Below are 17969 nucleotides of genomic sequence, written 5' to 3'. Positions count from 1 at the left end.
CACACACGACACACTTCTTCATTTTTCGTCCGTCCTTCAATGAGTAAACACGTGGTAGAATAAAACGAATACTTAAGTTATACATTCAATAATTCTGATATAAATTAATTATAATAGCATTTTTATGTATTTTATTGAATTTAGACAATAAATGATCCCAATATTTATTTTATGTGAGTCGTGTATGACCACTTTTATCTGAGTCGCTGTGTGAACGCCAACAAAGCAGCTGATTTTTCTTATAGATTTGTCTGTCGAACCATCAAAATTACAGTAATTGCTAGAAATAGATGGAATGAAATATATTTAGACAACAATCGCTATCCATTACCAATGTGCAGTTACCAATGGCAATATTGCTAGCAATATAGATTTTTAGTAAGTTAAATCGTGTAAAAAGTAGTGTGTAGACAAAATATTATTATGCGAATGTTATCGACTTTTGCAGAAATTTTGGTCACTTGGCTTATGTTTATGTTTCATTTAATACTGTTTGATGGTGTTTAATGGTGCTAAAATTTCTATGCTTGGGTTAAAATAATTTTTAAACAATAAACTAAAACGGACTTGTCAACCATTTAAAAAATATTTACTTACAGTTTTAAAGAAATGTCTAATAGAAGTTTTCCTATTTGCATTGAGTGTCAAAAAACTGAAACTCTTCTTTGGAGACAGTCGGAAAATGGAGAAGGCGAGATTTGTCAAGAATGTTACGAAAAAAAGGAAACAAAGAATTCGAATGATAATGCTAGTTTAGTAGAGTTTGATAAAATAACTGAAGACACAAAAAGTAAATCACACAGAATACTTGGAGAAGGCAAGCACGTCGCAGTGGCAGAAGAAAAAAAAATTCGCAAAAGTACCCGATCAACTCGATTTAAAGCGAAAAGTTGTACTCAACCTAATAATATTACTTCGAACAGCTGTTACGTTCAAAACACATCGAATAATACCAAAGTGCAAAGCAAAGGACGTAGCAGGCGTAATATTTTCAAAAAAATACCTTTAAAAACACCAGTTGCACAAGCTACTACGCACGTTGTGGACAGCGTATTTTACAAAGTGTGTATGTCGATTTTAAAAGAAATTTTTTGATGATAATTAATTAAAAATATTTGGTTTTAGGGAACTTATCTTCAAGTCGGCGATATTGTATCCTTAATGGATGATAAGCGCAATATTTACTACGCCCAAATACGTGGTCTCTTAGTTGATAACTATTGCGAAAAATCTGCTTATCTTACATGGCTTGTTCCTACGCAAGCAAGTCCCGACCCACGCGATGGATTTGATCCAGCTTCGTATTTAATAGGTATGCCGAAATAGTATTTAAAATCCCAACAAGTCAATGTCAGATTAATTCATTAAAACAATTTTTCTCTCGCTTGTAGCCCTTTTTTAATATTTAGTATAATAAACGGGTAAAATTTAGAATAGCATCCCCGGATTTCGGAGATAAAATTGGTATCAATGGAAAGGTGACGTTCTCCAGATCACGAAAATATATATATATATAGTTGCCGCTGACTTATAGTTTTTAAGATATTTGCATTCAAAGTTAAAAAATTCACAACTTATAACTTGATAATTTGTATATTGGGAATGACTTTTTTCACTTATATTATGCACTTTTCACCTAGTAACACTTCACTATAACGTTTCTGTATATTAATTTTTTTAATATTTGTTGTAAATAAAGCTTTATTTTAATTATTTTATTTTAGTTAAATTCTCTGCATTTGCACAATAAGAAAAGGGTTGCCAAGGTTATTTTTTTTGAAGCGTGGCGCGGAAATGCAGAGAATTTAACTAAAATAACATAATTAAAATAAAGCTTTATTTACAACAAATATTAAAAAAAATAATATACAGAAACGTTTTAGTGAAGTGTTAGTAAGTGAAAAGTGCATAATATAAGTGAAAAAGTTATTCACAATATACAAATTATCAGTGTAAAAGTTGTGAATTTTTTAACTTTGAATGCAAATTTCTTTAAAACTATAAGTCAGTGGCAACTATATACATATATGTATATATTTTCGTGATCTGGAGAACGTCACCTTTCCAGTGATACCCATTTTATTCCCGAAATCCGGGGATGCTATTCTATATCCCAGCCTAATAAACAATTAAAATATACATACATATTTATTTTATAAGTACATATAAGTAAATAATAAAAAAAGTCATTTTTAAATTATTAAAATGGTTCGTTATTTGTTTTATATTCTGCATTTTAATAATTATTTTCTAAATATGGTTATGCTTATATTTTCAGGACCAGATGAAGATCTTTCCCGAAAGTTGTCTGCTTTACAATTCATAATGCATGCACCTAGTAATTATTATTATGATCGTACGACGCCTTTTCCACTTCCAGACGCAATGGAAATTGATGGAAAGACAAGAGGTTTTATTTGGACTTCGCTTTCCGAACATCATCGAACAGCTAACTTATAAAATATAATAAAATATTCTTTAATAAATTGAATTAATGAAGAATGTAATACTGCAATTCTTTTAACGATTAATAGTCTACACACAAATCAGTCTGCGTTATTTTTCCTAATATGTCATTCAAGTTAATAAAATAATAGCAGATTGACCTCAAAAGATATAGTTCATATTTTAAATAGTTAAATAATATAATAATGTTTATAAAATATGTCTAAAATAGGTAAGCTGTTGTAAAAAGAAGTGTGAGCAAGTTATCTATCAAAAAGGAAATATCGATTATTATCTTAAAATAATACTGATTCATAATTCTTTCATATGTCAAGAAATATTATTTTTGATAAATTTCAATCAATTAGTACCTGTAAAGAATGGTAATGTATGTCTTAAATCTATAAATACGTAATATCTATAAAGACTAGGCAGGTAAAATATTTTACCCATGTTTATCTCGTCTCAAATTTGCTTTTGATTTTTAATATCTATTATTTTTTCTTATTTTTGGTATGTGAATAGTAATATTTCTTTCAATTCTGCATATTCAATAAAATTATGTTTTATTCTTCTAAGTGAAAAATCTTTTTTTTTTTCATTATTTTCGATGGGTGTGTATGCATGTGTGTAATATTGTCCAATTAGACTTAGCTTTTGAGTCGCTTGGTGTTTGAGTTGAAATGTCTTACATTTGCATTTTTAAAGAGAATTGTGCAAGTACATGCAGTTAAGAGAGGGCATGCGCTTGGTAGTAATAGGTAATTTTACAAATATAAATACAATTTTTCCTAATTTGCTCTTATGAAATTACTTTCAGTTGCCATCGCGCTTTAATTTTATAAGAAATTTACATAACACATTGCATTCTTTATGATTGCTAAAATTGAAATTTGTGCCGCAAATATATGTATGTATGTATATCTTGCTAAGCAGGAAGCTAGAAGAAAAGAAAATTTGATGAATTAAAGTAGAGTATAATCGGCTAAAATATTTTACAAAGGATATTTCTTATCGTATTTTAATGTCATATGTGTAATATGGCAACACAGAAGCTTCTGGCTGAAATGAGTATTTAATACATATGAATGGTACACTTATTTCTCTGGTACTCTTTTGAAGTCAATTAATCTGTATACATCTGCATAAGATTGTAAAAATGTATGTATGCTGATGTTCGTATATGTCTACATAAGTAGATTTGTGCAGAGAAATTGGTTATAATTTGTAAGAGTTGTGCAACGTATCTTTTAACTCGTAATATAAATTTTGATATCGTTTTTTTATTTAATATCGCTCTTCAAGTACCTACACTCAAATACTTAGTTCTATTACGGCACGTTTGTATTTGCACCTATTTGTTTGTATGTACATATGTATGTAAGTGTATGTTGATGCATAAAGTTGACAAATGTCGTATGCATATAATTCAACTATAACAACTCACACAAACAAATATTTATGAAACGCATTACAATACAATTTCAAAGAAACACATCCATATCGTAGTTGGGTTCGCCACATAATCGTGTTCGAGAGAGCAACTAAAAACAACAAACGTATTACTAGAAACAGGCTTCCAGCAGTTAGTCAGCCAAAGTCAGATAGACATAACAGTGTCGCGCGCATACATACAATTTTGCGAATCGGTAAAGAGAAATTTTTTAGTATTTGATAAAACAGAAACCAGAAAATACATGTAAATACTCGTGATAATTGAATTGCGAACGAGTCATCGTCAAAATTTTTATTCACACGTCATCTCTGTTACTTTATAAAAAATAAATGCACTAATCATAGTAGAAAAAGACTAAAAAGGTCTGAGTGAAATACTTAGTACTTCCATTAAGTGAAAAAGTTTCAAGAATTCGTGAATTTTTATTAAAATAATACGTACATGCATACATTTGTATGTATATGACGATAAGTTCTTCTTTTTGTTCCGTTTGTTTCTTTCACATGAATGCATGTATAGTGTGCAATTGGGCGTGAGTGTACGTAGCTGTATGCGTGGGTTTTGTATCTATGTTATAGAGATGCAGATATTAAAAAAAAAATTAACTGCAAAATGTATATAAGAATTATATTTACATATACATATATGTATATTTTTAGGCCATATTGGTGTTTTTGTTTCGTGGCTATCGACTTTGCAAGTAGAGGGCAAACAAAGGCAATCAGTATTAACGCAAATACATCTATGAGTTTGTCCCTACACATATAAAAGTTCTTAACAAAACACTGTAAAACGCAACAAAAGCAACAGTCGCCACATTAACGACAACAATAACGAAAAAACAACACGTGAACACGAACACAAGCAAGTTCAGCTAACAACAGGCAATAAATGTAGATGTGTGTGGCTGCGTGCAAATGTATGTATTTTGTTTCTTTTTAATTGCTCTTCCTAAGTTCCGTGGATCGGTAGCTGAAAATATTTAACATTTTGTAAAATTTAACTACAGTGCATTTTATAAAACTTGAAACTTTACATTGAAATAGATGACAATTCGTTCTAAAGTGCTAGCAAGACTATTCGTATAATCGTTAAATTCAATGACTTAAAGAGTGATTGGATGATTTTTTGCCAATCTGCAGCCATATGCACTAATTAATAACAAAAGAAAAGGAGCAAAAAGATTTAATCACTATTCTACCAATATAAATGAAGAGAGTTAATCATAAGAGAAAAAATGACAACAACAATGCGAAATGTCAGCAACTGCCTAAATGCACATCCAATAAGAAATCTTCGGTAAACAAGTTGTACAAAAATTCAGTACAAAATTGCACTAGTAAATACCCATATTACAATTGAAAAGGGCAAAAAGTAATTCAATAGGAATTGGAGGCGTTATAGTTAAAACAAGTTCAGTCGGAAACCAAGTTAAAAAAAGAACATACTACATATGTACATATGTATATTTAAATCAATCTAAGTATTTACTTACATATACATATGTATGTATGTATGTATATATGTACATATGTACTTACATACATACATATGTATATATATATATATTTGGTATATATGTATTTACATATTTTTCTATAGAAGTAAATGTATACAAATGTACATATGCCCAGTCTTTAAGAACTGATCACTTAAAAAAGGACTACTGCATCAGAAACGATCTGCTATGGATTAGCATATATGTACATATGTATGTATGTACATACATATGTCCATGCAATTGTATTTTTAAATGCGTTATGTGAGGTCAATCACTTCTCATCACATACATACGTATTTTAACCAACTTTCCTCCCTTGTTTGATTAATAATTTCATATTCAAAGTGGTGCACTTTTCAAAGAGAGTTGACGTTAAAGCATGCAAGAGGATACTGTTTTAGTAGACGAATGATTTCTCGTACCAAGAAAAATGAACATACATGCCAATATCGATATTATATGAATATATACATATGTATGTATGTATGTCTATATTATAACCGTACATACATATAAATCAAAATATCAAATACATAAAAGCTTACATAATTTTATTTACGGATATAATAACTAAATTTGCTTTGATTTCTAAAATGTACTCCTGAGTTCTATTTATTTATCGCCAATCCATACGATTTATGTATTACATGTAGTATTCTTTGAAATCGGTTTAAGGTTTTGTGTTTGAAGCTTGCAGATTATTTGACACTCTTTGCCCGATTTAGGAAACTTTAATTCAATTTGTTTAAACTAATTATACTTTTTTTAATTGAGTGTTAAAGCAAAAAAACGTTTGTACGTACTTTTTGTTCAACTTTTTTGTTAAAATTTTTTTTTTTAACAACTTTAATATGATGGTTTTTAACTAAGAGTTTAGCTAAAGTATATGTATGTATTTTTATTTTTTATATCAGAAAGTATTGTATTACCGTTAACACGAACTTCCCTAGAATCGTGTATATAACGAATATTTGTTAAAATGACAAAATTCAAAATTGGTATGCAACGACAAAAAATTTTCTAGTGAATTCATTGCCTTTTCAATTTTTTACTTTAGAACTATTTTCCCCTCCTTTGCAGAATTGAATTCAAGAGTTGGCCATCTTTTCCAGCATCAAAAGTGGACACTCCTCGAAAAATATTTTTATCTATTGGATTTATTTTCCATCGCAGAGTGCAAAAAGTCACGTGCATCATTCAATTAAACTAATTATAATTGCTATGTCGACAGGATTGAAGGTACTCCTAGATGCTGCTCAGTATATTGAGCATCAAGAGAAACTGAAGAGGTCTCCAACTACTGCCTCAAATGGATCTGTCGGGGAACCCTATATTAATCAATGCTCTTTGGGTTTTGATATAGCAAATGGTGTTCGCAATAACAACAATAATGTTATGAATGCAAGAAATACACGATCCACTACGGATTTGGTTAAAGTTTCCTCTTCTGCCCCAACTGCAAGTACTACGTTTCATCACATTACAAACGGGGTGATCATAACTAACAATAACAGTTCTCTTACTGGAAGCCAACTGCTAGTTGAAATGAAACCTAGTCAGCGTAAGCATAACAACAACAGAACTATGAATGAATACGATGGAACAATTGAAGCCTTGAAAGCCAGCCCAAAAATACTAAATTCCTCCAAACAGTTATCAATACAAACGAATACTACGACTGATAGTGCTGTCAATGAAACTAGCATATCCGGTAAGTGATGATACCGTAATGTAGCGAAATTGGTTTTTTTAGTAGTTAGTAGGCAAATATAATAACAATTTTATGACTATCAAAAACAATTGTTTATTTTACATCCTTAAGCCTTGCTGGATTCATACATTATTAAATTTATTAAACACTGTTTCTGTTGTTCTATCATTGGTTTATTGATAAGATATCAGTGGGCTTATAATATATCATCTGCTTCCTCTCCCTATCAAAGGAACTTTTTGTCACGATCTGCTGGTGTCCAGTATTGATTTGGATACAGAGATTTAACGTTAACCTTTGAGAGCTCAACACTTGAACATGCTGATCACCAGTCTCGGAAGATCAAAGTCATGTTTCATACTGAGGTACAGACGTTTTTTGAAGAATTCTTTAAAAACAAAGAATGGATGAGTGACGTTCGAAAGTAACTGAACAGTTTATTCTCTCGCAATTTGTGAGGGTCAAAGGCGGTTAAATATTTGTGGGCATATACTTACGAATGCATATAATGATCAGAGATTTCTATATCTGGCATTATTATAATATTGTTGTATTACTATACAACGTACATGAAGACATGTTTATTTAGTACTTTTAATCTATGTATTTGAGTTAGTTTAAAAATTTTAGTCCTTTTTTTCTTGTGGATTAACTCCAAATGAAATTTATATTAAACAATAGGTGTGAAGTTACTGAATTACCAAATCGATTTGTGTAGTTAAGTTATTACATTTTATATGTTTTGTGGGTGTGAAAGTAGTTCGATCTCGCCCATCTGCAATACCAACTTCATGGCAGAGAATAAGTCTGCTATGTATAATTAAGATACCTAGAAGATTAGTTTTGGGTGCTACAAACAACCATTAGATGAACAAACAAACAAACTGATTAAAGAGATCAATTCCCAAGGCAGTCGCTTCTACGTTATCAGAATTAACCCAGATTTTATCCGGCCAATGGCTGTTATTTCGCCGATCCAACCCTATTTACGGTAAGACTGTCACTCCTACCAGTAGAGTAAACTCCAGGCCGGGGTTGGACTCAATGTAATTTTTCTACTGCGTTTGTGCTAGCTATCTTAAGACCTGTTCAGACCATAAGACAAGCAGGTAGTAAACCACCAGTTACGTGGCCCCATGCTGCCAACTCTCTACTATGACACCAGCCTTTACGGCAGTGCAATCTGCACCCATTTCGAGCACCGAGCCGTCACTCCAACCGAGTGCCCAACAATGAACTTCTACGTTCCCCAGGAGCTCAATCAAGGAGTAATATCATTAGTGATGGAGTGTGACGCACGTTGCCCATGCTGCAGGAGTCTGCCCCCACAACACCCTACAGTGGCGTTGCCAAATAACACCACAGTGCGACAACCGCCTTTGCGGATTTTATAGCTACAACAGCCACCCTTTACACGCCACTTTCAAGACTACCCGTAGACAACCTCGAAAAACCCGAATACTACAATTGGCTACTACTACAACTGCAATGGACTTCAGAGTACGATAGAGAAGTACGATTGCATTCATAAGTCGAGAAGTCGTATCGATAGCTGCGGTCTAAGAAATCAAGTTAAACAGCCGGTCAGATATCCTACCCTTGAATGTAAGGTCATAGCTATCGGCTCAAGCGATGCCGAGCTCGAAATATTTACTATACACATCCCCTTGTTACATGTTGCTCAAGAGGATATCACCCGAACATATGTGCGCTACTTCGTGGGGAAAACTGTTAGGTACTAGGCCTATCTGTAGAAGATAGAATAATTTTGGGCACTTGTAATAGCTCGCCTGATATTACCATCATTATATGTTGTCTGATAAATAAAGTATCTGATCGCATCAGATCTTCTTAATTGGCGTAGACACCGCTTACGCGATTATAGCCGAGTTAACAACAGCGCGCCAGTCGTTTCTTCTTTTCGCCACGTGGCGCCAATTGGATATTCCAAGCGAAGCCAGGTCCTTCTCCACTTGGTCCTTCCAACGGAGTGGAGGTCTTCCTCTTCCTCTGCTTCCCCCGGCGGGTACTGCGTCGAATACTTTCAGAGCTGGAGTGTTTTCGTCCATCCGGACAACATGAACTAGCCAGCGTAGCCGCTGTCTTTTAATTCGCTGAACTATGTCGATGTCGTCGTATATCTCGTACAGCTCATCGTTCCATCGCATGCGGTATTCGCAGAACTTTTCTCTCGAAAACTCGCAACGTCGACTCATCCGTTGTTAACATCGTCCAAGACTCTGCACCATATAGCAGGACGGGAATTATGAGTGACTTATAGAGTTTGGTTTTTGTTTGTCGAGAGAGGACTTTGTTTCTCAATTGCCTACTCGGTCCGAAGTAGCACCTGTTGGCAAGAGTTATCCTGCGTTGGATTTCTAGGCTGACATTGTTGGTGGTGTTTACGCTGGTTCCAAGATAGACGAAATTATCTACAACTTCAAAGTTATGACTGTCAACAGTGACGTGAGTGCCAAGTCGTGTGAGTGCGATGACTGTTTGTTTGATGACAGGAGATATTTCGTCTTGCCCTCGTTCACTGCCAGACCCATTTGTTTGCTTCCTTGTCCAGTCTGGAGAAAGCAGAACTAACGGCGCGGGTGATAAGGGCCGATGATATCAATATCATCGGCATACGCCAGCAGCTGTACACTCTTATAGAAGATGGTACCTTCTCTATTTAGTTCTGCGGCTCGAACTATTTTCTCCAGAAGCAGGTTGAAAAAGTCGCACGATAGGGAATCGCCTAGTCTGAAACCTCGTTTGGTATCGAACGGCTCGGAGAGGTCCTTCCCGATTCTGACGGAGCTTTTGGTGTTGCTCAACGTCAGCTTACACAGCCGTATTAGTTTTGCGGGGATACCAAATTCAGACATCGCGGCATAAAGAGCAGCTCCTGTTTCGTGCTATCGAAAGCGGCTTTGAAATCGACGAAGAAATCGATTCTCCTTTTCACGGAGTCTTTTCAAAGATTTGGCGCATGGTGAATATCTAGTCCGGTTGTTGATTTATGGCCAGGTCTAAAGCCACACTGATAAGGTCCAATCAGTTTGTTGACGGTGGGCTTTAATCTTTCACACAATACGCTCGATAGAACCTTATATGCGATGTTGAGGAGGCTAATCCCACAGGTAGTTGGCGCAGATTGTGGGGTCTCCTTTTTTATGGATTGGGCATAGCACACTTAAATTCCAATCGTTGGGCATGCTTTCGTCCGACCATATTTTACAAAAGAAGCTTATGCATGCTCCTTATCAGTTCTTCGCCGCCGTGGTTGAATAGCTCGGCCGGCAATCCGTCGGCCTCTGCCGCTTAGTTGTTTTTCAGGCGGGCAATTGCTATTCGAACTTCTTCATGGTCGGGTAATGGAACGTCTGCTCCATCGTCATCGATTGGGGAATCGGGTTCTCCTTCTCCTGGTGTTGTGCGTTCACTGCCATTCAGCAGGCTGGAGAAGTGTTCCCTCCATAATTTAACTATGCTCTGGGCATCCAGTGATTAGATCATCTTTGGGGGTTCTACAGGAGTATGCTCCGGTCTTGAAACCTTCTGTAAGCCGCCGCATTTTTTCGTAGAATTTTCGAGCATTACCGCTGTCGGCCAGCTTATTAAGCTCTTTGTACTCACGCATTTCGGCCTATTCCTTCTTCTGTCTGCAAATGCGTCTCGCTTCCCTCTTCAACTCTCGGTATCTATCCCATCCCGCACGTGTAGTGGTCGATCAGTAACGTTGCGACGCAGACAGTCTGTTTTCTCCCCGCTGCGACACAGCGCTCCTCATCGTACCAGCTGTTCTTTTGCATTTTCCTAAAACAAATGTTTTCGGTTGCAGCTGTACGTAAGGAGCTTGAAATGCCGTCCAAAAGTTTCCTTATACTGAGTTGTTGACGAGTGCTCTCAGAGAGCAAGGGTGCAAGCCGATTAGAAAATCGTTCGGCTGTCTGTTGTGATTGCAGCTTCTCGACGTCGAACCTTCTTTGTGTTTGTTGTCGTGCGTTTTTTGCTGCACAGAGGCGGGTGCGAATCTTAGCTGCAACAAGATAGTGGTTCAAGTCGATGTTAGGACCTCGGAGCGCACGCACATCTAAAACACTGGAGACGTGTCTTCCGTCTATCACAACATGATCGAACTGGTTGGTGGCTTTTCGATCCGGAGACAGCCAGGTAGCTTGATGAATTCTTCTATGCTGGAATCTAGTGCTACAGATAACCATATTTCGGGCCCCGGCGAAGTCGATCAGCCTCAACACATTTGGGGATGTTTCCTCGTGGAGGCTGTATTTACCGACCGTAGTGCCAAAGATACCTTCTTTGCCCACCCTGGCGTTAAAGTCGCCAAGCACGATTTTGACATCGTGGCGGGGGCAGCCCTCATAAGTGCACTCCAAGCACTCATAAAAGGCATCTTTGGTCACATCGTCCTTCTCTTCCGTCGGGGCGTGGGCGCAAATCAGCGATATGTTGAAGAACCTCGCTTTGATGCGGATTGTGGCTAGACGTTCATTCACCGGACTGAATGATAGTACTCGGCGACGAAGCCTCTCTCCCACCATGAATCCTACACCAAACTTGCGCTCCTTTATATGGCCACTGTAGTAAATGTCACAAGGACCTACTCGTCTTTGTCCTTGTCCCGTCCATCGCATTTCTTGGACGGCCGTGATGTCAGCCTTTATTTTCATGAGGACATCAACCAGCTGGGCAGCGGCACCTTCCTAATTAAGGGACCGGACATTCCAGGTGCATGCCCTCAATTCGTAGTCCTTATTTCGTTTGCCATGGTCGTCATCAAAAGGGGGGTCTCTCATACGAGGCTGATTGCTAATTTTCATTGGTAAGACTTTTTACGTGCCGGGTCCCAACCCCAGCGCACAACCCTGCGGAGGGGATGTTTCGCCTTCCCACTTTTGCTCGCCTTCAAACGGATGTTCTTAGGCTACCCAGAGGATACTTGGTCAAAGACCGGAAGTAGTGAGCTGCTTGAGTCATATGTAAAAGAATCGTTTCTGGCCACTCCCAAGTGAATGGCGATCAGAGAACTTTCCTCACTTGCGTGACCTTCTTCATATGACTCCATCCTCCTCCGTATCAGATCATCTACCCATAAATATCTGGATCGAAAAACCTCCCGATTTTATTTCGTGAACAATCGGCAATGGGTAAGGCAACTGTAACCTCTCCAACGGAGTGTGCTAGCTTTGGACTACTGTTAAGGCCTTGCCTAATCTGAGGAGTCATCATGATCGAATTGACATTGAAATTCAATCCTCATACGCTTCATGCATTATCATTCGACAGACAAAGTCAAACGACAGCTGAGCAAAATGCCAAGATACTGGGCGCCATTAACTTTCAAAGAGGAGGAGTTTCGGAATTCCATTAAAAAGGCTAAATCTTCCAAATTCCTGTATCTGTGCTCCTTCACTCCTCATATAACCGCGATAACTTGCAAAGTACAGAACCGAAACCAAATCCTCAAGTCGCTAGCTGGCAGCTCATAGGAAAAAGACAATTTCTGCTGGGATGTTTTTGCAGAAACCAGCCTTAGGATGCTATTCGCACCGACTCCCTATCACCGTGTTGCGAGAATTCATAGTGACCCTTGTGCAACTTCGTTCTGGATACTGTAGCAGGTTAAATTCCTCCTTATTCAGAATTGATCCCGATATATTAAATATATCCAACGAGTCCTCTGTGACTCTAACCATATTTTTGTAAGCCCAGCCCTGTTGAAACAGCAAGTTTTCTGGACCTACCGTTAGATTACTTCGATGATAACTGACCTGAATCTTACCACCCAACCGGGGGTTAGATGGTCGTTACAACAACAACAAAGTGCTGAAAGCCAAAATGCATGAAAAGTCTGGTTGTTTTTAGGAACAAATATGATATTTAATATCTAACAATGTTCATTCAAAACAATAATCGAATATGTGTTCCCTATTATTGAGTTTTGAACGAACTGAGAGACTAGAAAAGTTTCTTGAAAAGATTTTAAGTTTTAGAAAGCCATGATTTGTCCCTTTCTCAATTATTTAAAATAAAGCAATTTTTTGTTGAATATTTTTCAAGATTTCGTCCAAATTATTATTATTTCTTTTTGGTATTCCATGGTACATATGTATGTATGCTTTTATATATCATAATTTTTAATATTATTATTTCTTGCACTCGTATGGTACATAACTTTATCTTGTTGTGTTTTTTTTTTGGTTTTTTCTTCTCACTTTATTTTAGAGGATGCTTTTTCCTCAAATTCAAAGTCATCTCCAGAATCAGAGAATGGGCTGACTGCCTTATTTTCAATACGACCTACTGTTCGATGTTCAAGTGAACCACAAGAACATCAGCAGCCACCTGCGACAGAAGAGGAGCTAACTAAGGGGAAGAATGAGCAGTTCAAAAAGTCAAAAGCATATAGACTTGTAGATAGTGACAGTTGCGATATTGTTGTCGTGACCGCTGCTGCTAACAAACAAATGTTACTGAATGATGGTCTGCGCGTTGCATCGCCGGCGGCTAATACATATTCTATACCGTCTAAGGCGATAAGCATACCTAAACAAGCACAGCAGCATCACTCGGTAGCCTCCAAATTTTCGCTGATCAACAGCACCTCAGCCCCACAGTCAATAATTTATAAGCCTTCCGAACCTCTTACCCCACCGCCTATTGCGTGTAGAAAAGTTGATGAAACGCATTCACGGATACGCAGTTTCTCACTTTCCCATAAAATTCCAGCCAACCAACCACTTTTAAAAAATGGAGAGCTTGGGAAAATGATCATTGAAGATGGAAACGCATTACGTTGCATTGAAGACGACGAAACATTGACAAGACACAACTCGACTGGTAGTCACTATTTACAGATGATGTCAGCACAACATTCGGCAACTACTAATCCACTATTGCACATGACTCCCATGATAAGTGCCAGCGGTCGAAGGCGAACTATAAGTTCCAATAGCAATGGGTAAGTTATATTTATGTATGTATATAACTTATACAATGTACATGTGCATATGCATATGCCAGTTATACTATATATGTATGTATGTTTGTGAATATGTATGTACGTTTCCATGTATACGACAGTATCGTATTGTGCAATATAACAGATTATAAGAAGTTATTATTCTACATTTAGGGCTGGTACCCGTGAAGTGCACAATAAGTTGGAAAAAAACCGGCGTGCACATCTCAAAGAATGCTACGAGCAGTTAAAAAATCAACTCCCATTAAAGGAAGACGAACGTAAAAAGACGTCAAATTTGGCTATACTTGGTGAAGCAATTAAATATGTAAAAGTAAGAGGCGCCCATGCTCATTAAGTTTCCTTGTTACTGTCGTTGTATATTTTGTTTTTATAGACTCTTAAAAAGAAAGATCAGGAACTTGAAGCTGAAGTAGAACAGTTAGCAAAAATGAAAATAAATTCACAGCTTAAGCTTGTGTCATTAAAACGAGAACTGGGTCCAAAGTATGAGCAAATGTTTCCAGGTCCCTTTTTGGATTTTGATTTGAACAATTGCGAAAAAGGTACGTTTTATCACATACATAAATAAATAATTTATAAAATTTAATAATCGAATAACATTATACATATGTATGTATGTACATACATACATGCATACCTATGTACATCCATACATAATACATATGTATATCCCAATTTAATTTTAAGAATAAGTTGACACGGTATCCACGATTACATAATAACATATATGAGATATTTCTGGTAAAAAGAGGCAATATGTTTCATCATAATAATTGTAATTCATGCAGTACATGTGAAATATTTGCGAGAAAGTCAAATTTGGTAGATTTTAAAATTTAAATTTTAATCTATTTTAGATAATTCAAATGAAACCCGGTCTCTTTCGTCTGGACGTGGAAGCATACTTTATAGTTCGTCAAGCTCGTTATCAAGCGGCGGCAGTAATGGAAGTACGACGATGTCCTCACCAGTCGGCGCTAGTGTAAGTTAACGAAGTAATCCTATTATTGAATGAACATTCTTACGTATGTGGAAATAAATGTATTTATCAGATGCCCCAGCCCTCTGCTCTATCACCTGTGATATCTAAAGCTTGCATAAATAACAATATTTCGAGCAGTGTGAATGGCAACAATAGCTCTTCCAATATTAATGTGGCTACAAAGTCTCCCGCCGTATTTGAACACAAGCAACAGCAGATTAAGTCATCCGCTTCAATATCAGATTATACTAGTCCAACCGGTACGTCACCTACAAATACAAGTGTTGCATTGGCAAACAGAAGTATTACAAATGTAAGCAATGCGGCGCTTTCGTTGACAGCTAAAAACATTTCGGCTATGTCACTTACACGTGACTCACCAACACCATCAACTCCATCTCCATCACCGTCATCTTCGAGTTGTGTTTCATCGTCATCATCTTTAATATCATCATCTCCGCCACGTCCTTTAAATGGTATAATTAGCGGACGGAGTGTGACAGTCAGTATTCCAAATAATGTAAAATTTGCAAGCTCTGGGCTTGGTACTAGTCGAGTAATAGCTCCGGTTACAGCATCAACCATTGTTAATGCAACAACATCGACAACAACGACCATATTATCGGCATCTTCGCCCAACAATGGTGTTAATTCTACAAATAATGGTAACTATTGTTGCAAATATTTAAACATTTTATTAACTAACAGTAATATGTATATGCGGTATCGGGCAATTGTCTAGTTTAGAAGCTGTGTTATACAGAAAAACATGCGGTATAATAATTTCTTAACCAATTGCTCTTCTTCACAAATTCTATTGAAGAGTTGGAAACTAAGAAATTCTATTGTTACAAAGTTTTTCACTAGAAACCCATACAGCCCTGGTAGCTCTATGTAAACATATGTAAATGTACATATGTACATATATACATATTTGGTCCGTAAGAAAAAAATTTTGCAACAGAACAGTCTATAAAAATCATAACTGATTAATCTTAGTTAGGTTTAGAATTATAAAAGAATTCACCGAATTCGGATAATTATATTAAATAATCCTCTTCGTATCTCTTTTTTATCTCCTATATAGCTATAATGCTCCAAGCTTTACGGGGATGCCATTTAGTGTGAACCATGTTCGTGAATTATCCCTACGAGCGTAATGTCGGCCGTATTCTCAATCATAGATATCATATTCGGCATTCAAGCATATACCAACAGATGATAGAAAATCGAAGAAATACAGAATGCAAAATTTAATGATAAAAAGATGCTATTCCAATAGAGGGTGTCACTAAAAACAAAATAAGTAAATATTCATACAGATGACAAGAAAAACGTTAAAATTTACACCCTTAGAAATACACATACACATACATACATAAATAAATAACATATTTGTGCTACTGTCTTAAGATCAAGGTGTGTATAATGAAAAGCAGAAATTGCTTAAACTTCAAAATACCATATTCTTTTAGGTCTCACATAGACAAAGGTCGAATAGCAAGATTTTCTGTAAAGTGAAAGCCAATTTAAAGTTTACATGTGCAATATAACGAATAGCAGCAGTGAACAACGACTATCATCGACAATAACAGTCGATATTGTACATACATACGTATATTGTTTGTAAACGTAAATAACCACGAGATGAAGAAACCTCAATGGTACTGTGCATTTAAAACGACTGTTATCCTGGATACAAACATGGTTTAAACTTGCCAGTTAATATCTTAAGTTTAAATATAATGAGAGTATGCGAATATTGAATTTTACTTGCAAGGAAAAACATTGTGTTTACATAAATTATTTATTTACTGGATCGTCATTAAAAATACAAAACGATATAATAATTTTTCATCATCTTTGATATCAGGCCTGAATAATACTGTATTGCAAATTAGCCATTATTTTGGTACAATTAAATAAATTAATTTGTATGCAAATTATACATATTTGGTCATCGTTAGCATATAGTATACATACGTATGTACATACATTACCTCAATGATAATTGTAATTAACGAGGTTCGCATCCATAATTTGGAATATATATGACACCACCGTAAGTAAGCGATTCAGTAGCTGATGATATGTCGGCGGGTAGAAACGCAGTTGCAACAAGAACCACCAATGGACAAAATACAAATTTACTCTTATTTTTCTAATAATATCTACTTATATCTGTCTATGTACACCATTAAGACCAACGTTAATGAGTAGAAAACAATATCTATTGCATTAACGGTCTCCACAATATTCATGTTATTATACGGACACATACCATGTACATTTGTACAAATTCGTATGCTACTGAATTTTATCGAAACTCGTAATATACATATAAACATATACATCATTTAAACAATAAATGTTAAGAAACACGCATACGTATGTACAATTGAAACAGATTTGAAAACAAAATAACATAGAGAATAAAGGTCTTAGAGTCCCGCACTAATAAAAATTAACTTTCAATGCATAATTATGTGTTATAACTAATAAGGCAGGGCAAATAATTAAGTGGCAAAAAAAAAAAAAAATAAATAAATAAAATGAATGAGCAAGGAAACAAACATAACGGTCCTTTAGAAACGGAATTCGACTTGAGAACGCAGTGTACGTTTTTATACACAAGAATCTACATACATAAGTATGTACAATATGTATTTATAAGTGTATATATATATATTATATATATAAGATTAGAATTACTATTGTACTTTAGGTCATGGAAAGTAAATTTAATAAATTATAATTAAACACTACATTGACTTAGGCCACCGAGCCATAATTGCAGTTTCCTTTTATTAAAAATGTACTTAAATTTAATTGGATATGATATATGTATGTACATTATGTGATTGCATTGAAATGAAA

At 35.6% G+C, this 17969-nt stretch overlaps 2 protein-coding genes across 8 annotated transcripts; both read left to right on the top strand.

The window, feature by feature from the left end:
• The first annotated feature begins 472 nt into the window (after positions 1–472).
• On the top strand, positions 473–2722 carry LOC120775830 (GATA zinc finger domain-containing protein 1). 2 transcript variants are annotated; one of them, XM_040106192.1, is made up of 3 exons: positions 473–1062; positions 1126–1312; positions 2279–2722. In XM_040106192.1, exons 1-3 carry the CDS (start codon positions 610–612, stop codon positions 2458–2460), a joined length of 822 nt encoding a protein of 273 aa, XP_039962126.1. In that variant the 5' UTR covers positions 473–609; the 3' UTR covers positions 2461–2722. The 2 variants fall into 2 exon arrangements, with proteins under 2 accessions (XP_039962126.1, XP_039962127.1); XM_040106193.1 differs by having other exon boundaries at positions 978–1066.
• A 1259-nt stretch (positions 2723–3981) lies between these two features.
• On the top strand, positions 3982–17859 carry LOC120774006 (uncharacterized threonine-rich GPI-anchored glycoprotein PJ4664.02). 6 transcript variants are annotated; one of them, XR_005705211.1, is made up of 9 exons: positions 4840–5200; positions 6483–7113; positions 13351–14086; positions 14261–14420; positions 14484–14652; positions 14968–15092; positions 15163–15757; positions 16180–16511; positions 16568–17859. XR_005705211.1 is itself a non-coding variant. In XM_040103283.1 (8 exons), the coding sequence occupies exons 2-8, from the start codon at positions 6624–6626 to the stop codon at positions 16218–16220; spliced, it is 2316 nt and encodes a 771-aa protein (XP_039959217.1). In that variant the 5' UTR covers positions 3982–4094; positions 6483–6623; the 3' UTR covers positions 16221–17859. The 6 variants fall into 6 exon arrangements, 5 of the variants coding, with proteins under 5 accessions (XP_039959217.1, XP_039959220.1, XP_039959219.1 ...); XM_040103283.1 differs by lacking the exon at positions 4840–5200 and adding an exon at positions 3982–4094 and having other exon boundaries at positions 16180–17859; XM_040103286.1 differs by lacking the exon at positions 4840–5200 and adding an exon at positions 4124–4144 and having other exon boundaries at positions 16180–17859.
• The last annotated feature ends 110 nt before the right edge of the window (positions 17860–17969 follow it).

Source organism: Bactrocera tryoni, chromosome 4 (assembly GCF_016617805.1).
Source record: "Bactrocera tryoni isolate S06 chromosome 4, CSIRO_BtryS06_freeze2, whole genome shotgun sequence".
Classification (NCBI taxonomy): Eukaryota; Metazoa; Arthropoda; class Insecta; order Diptera; family Tephritidae; genus Bactrocera; species Bactrocera tryoni.
Note: the sequence above shows the minus strand (reverse complement) of the source record. Positions and strands in the feature narration are given on the sequence as shown.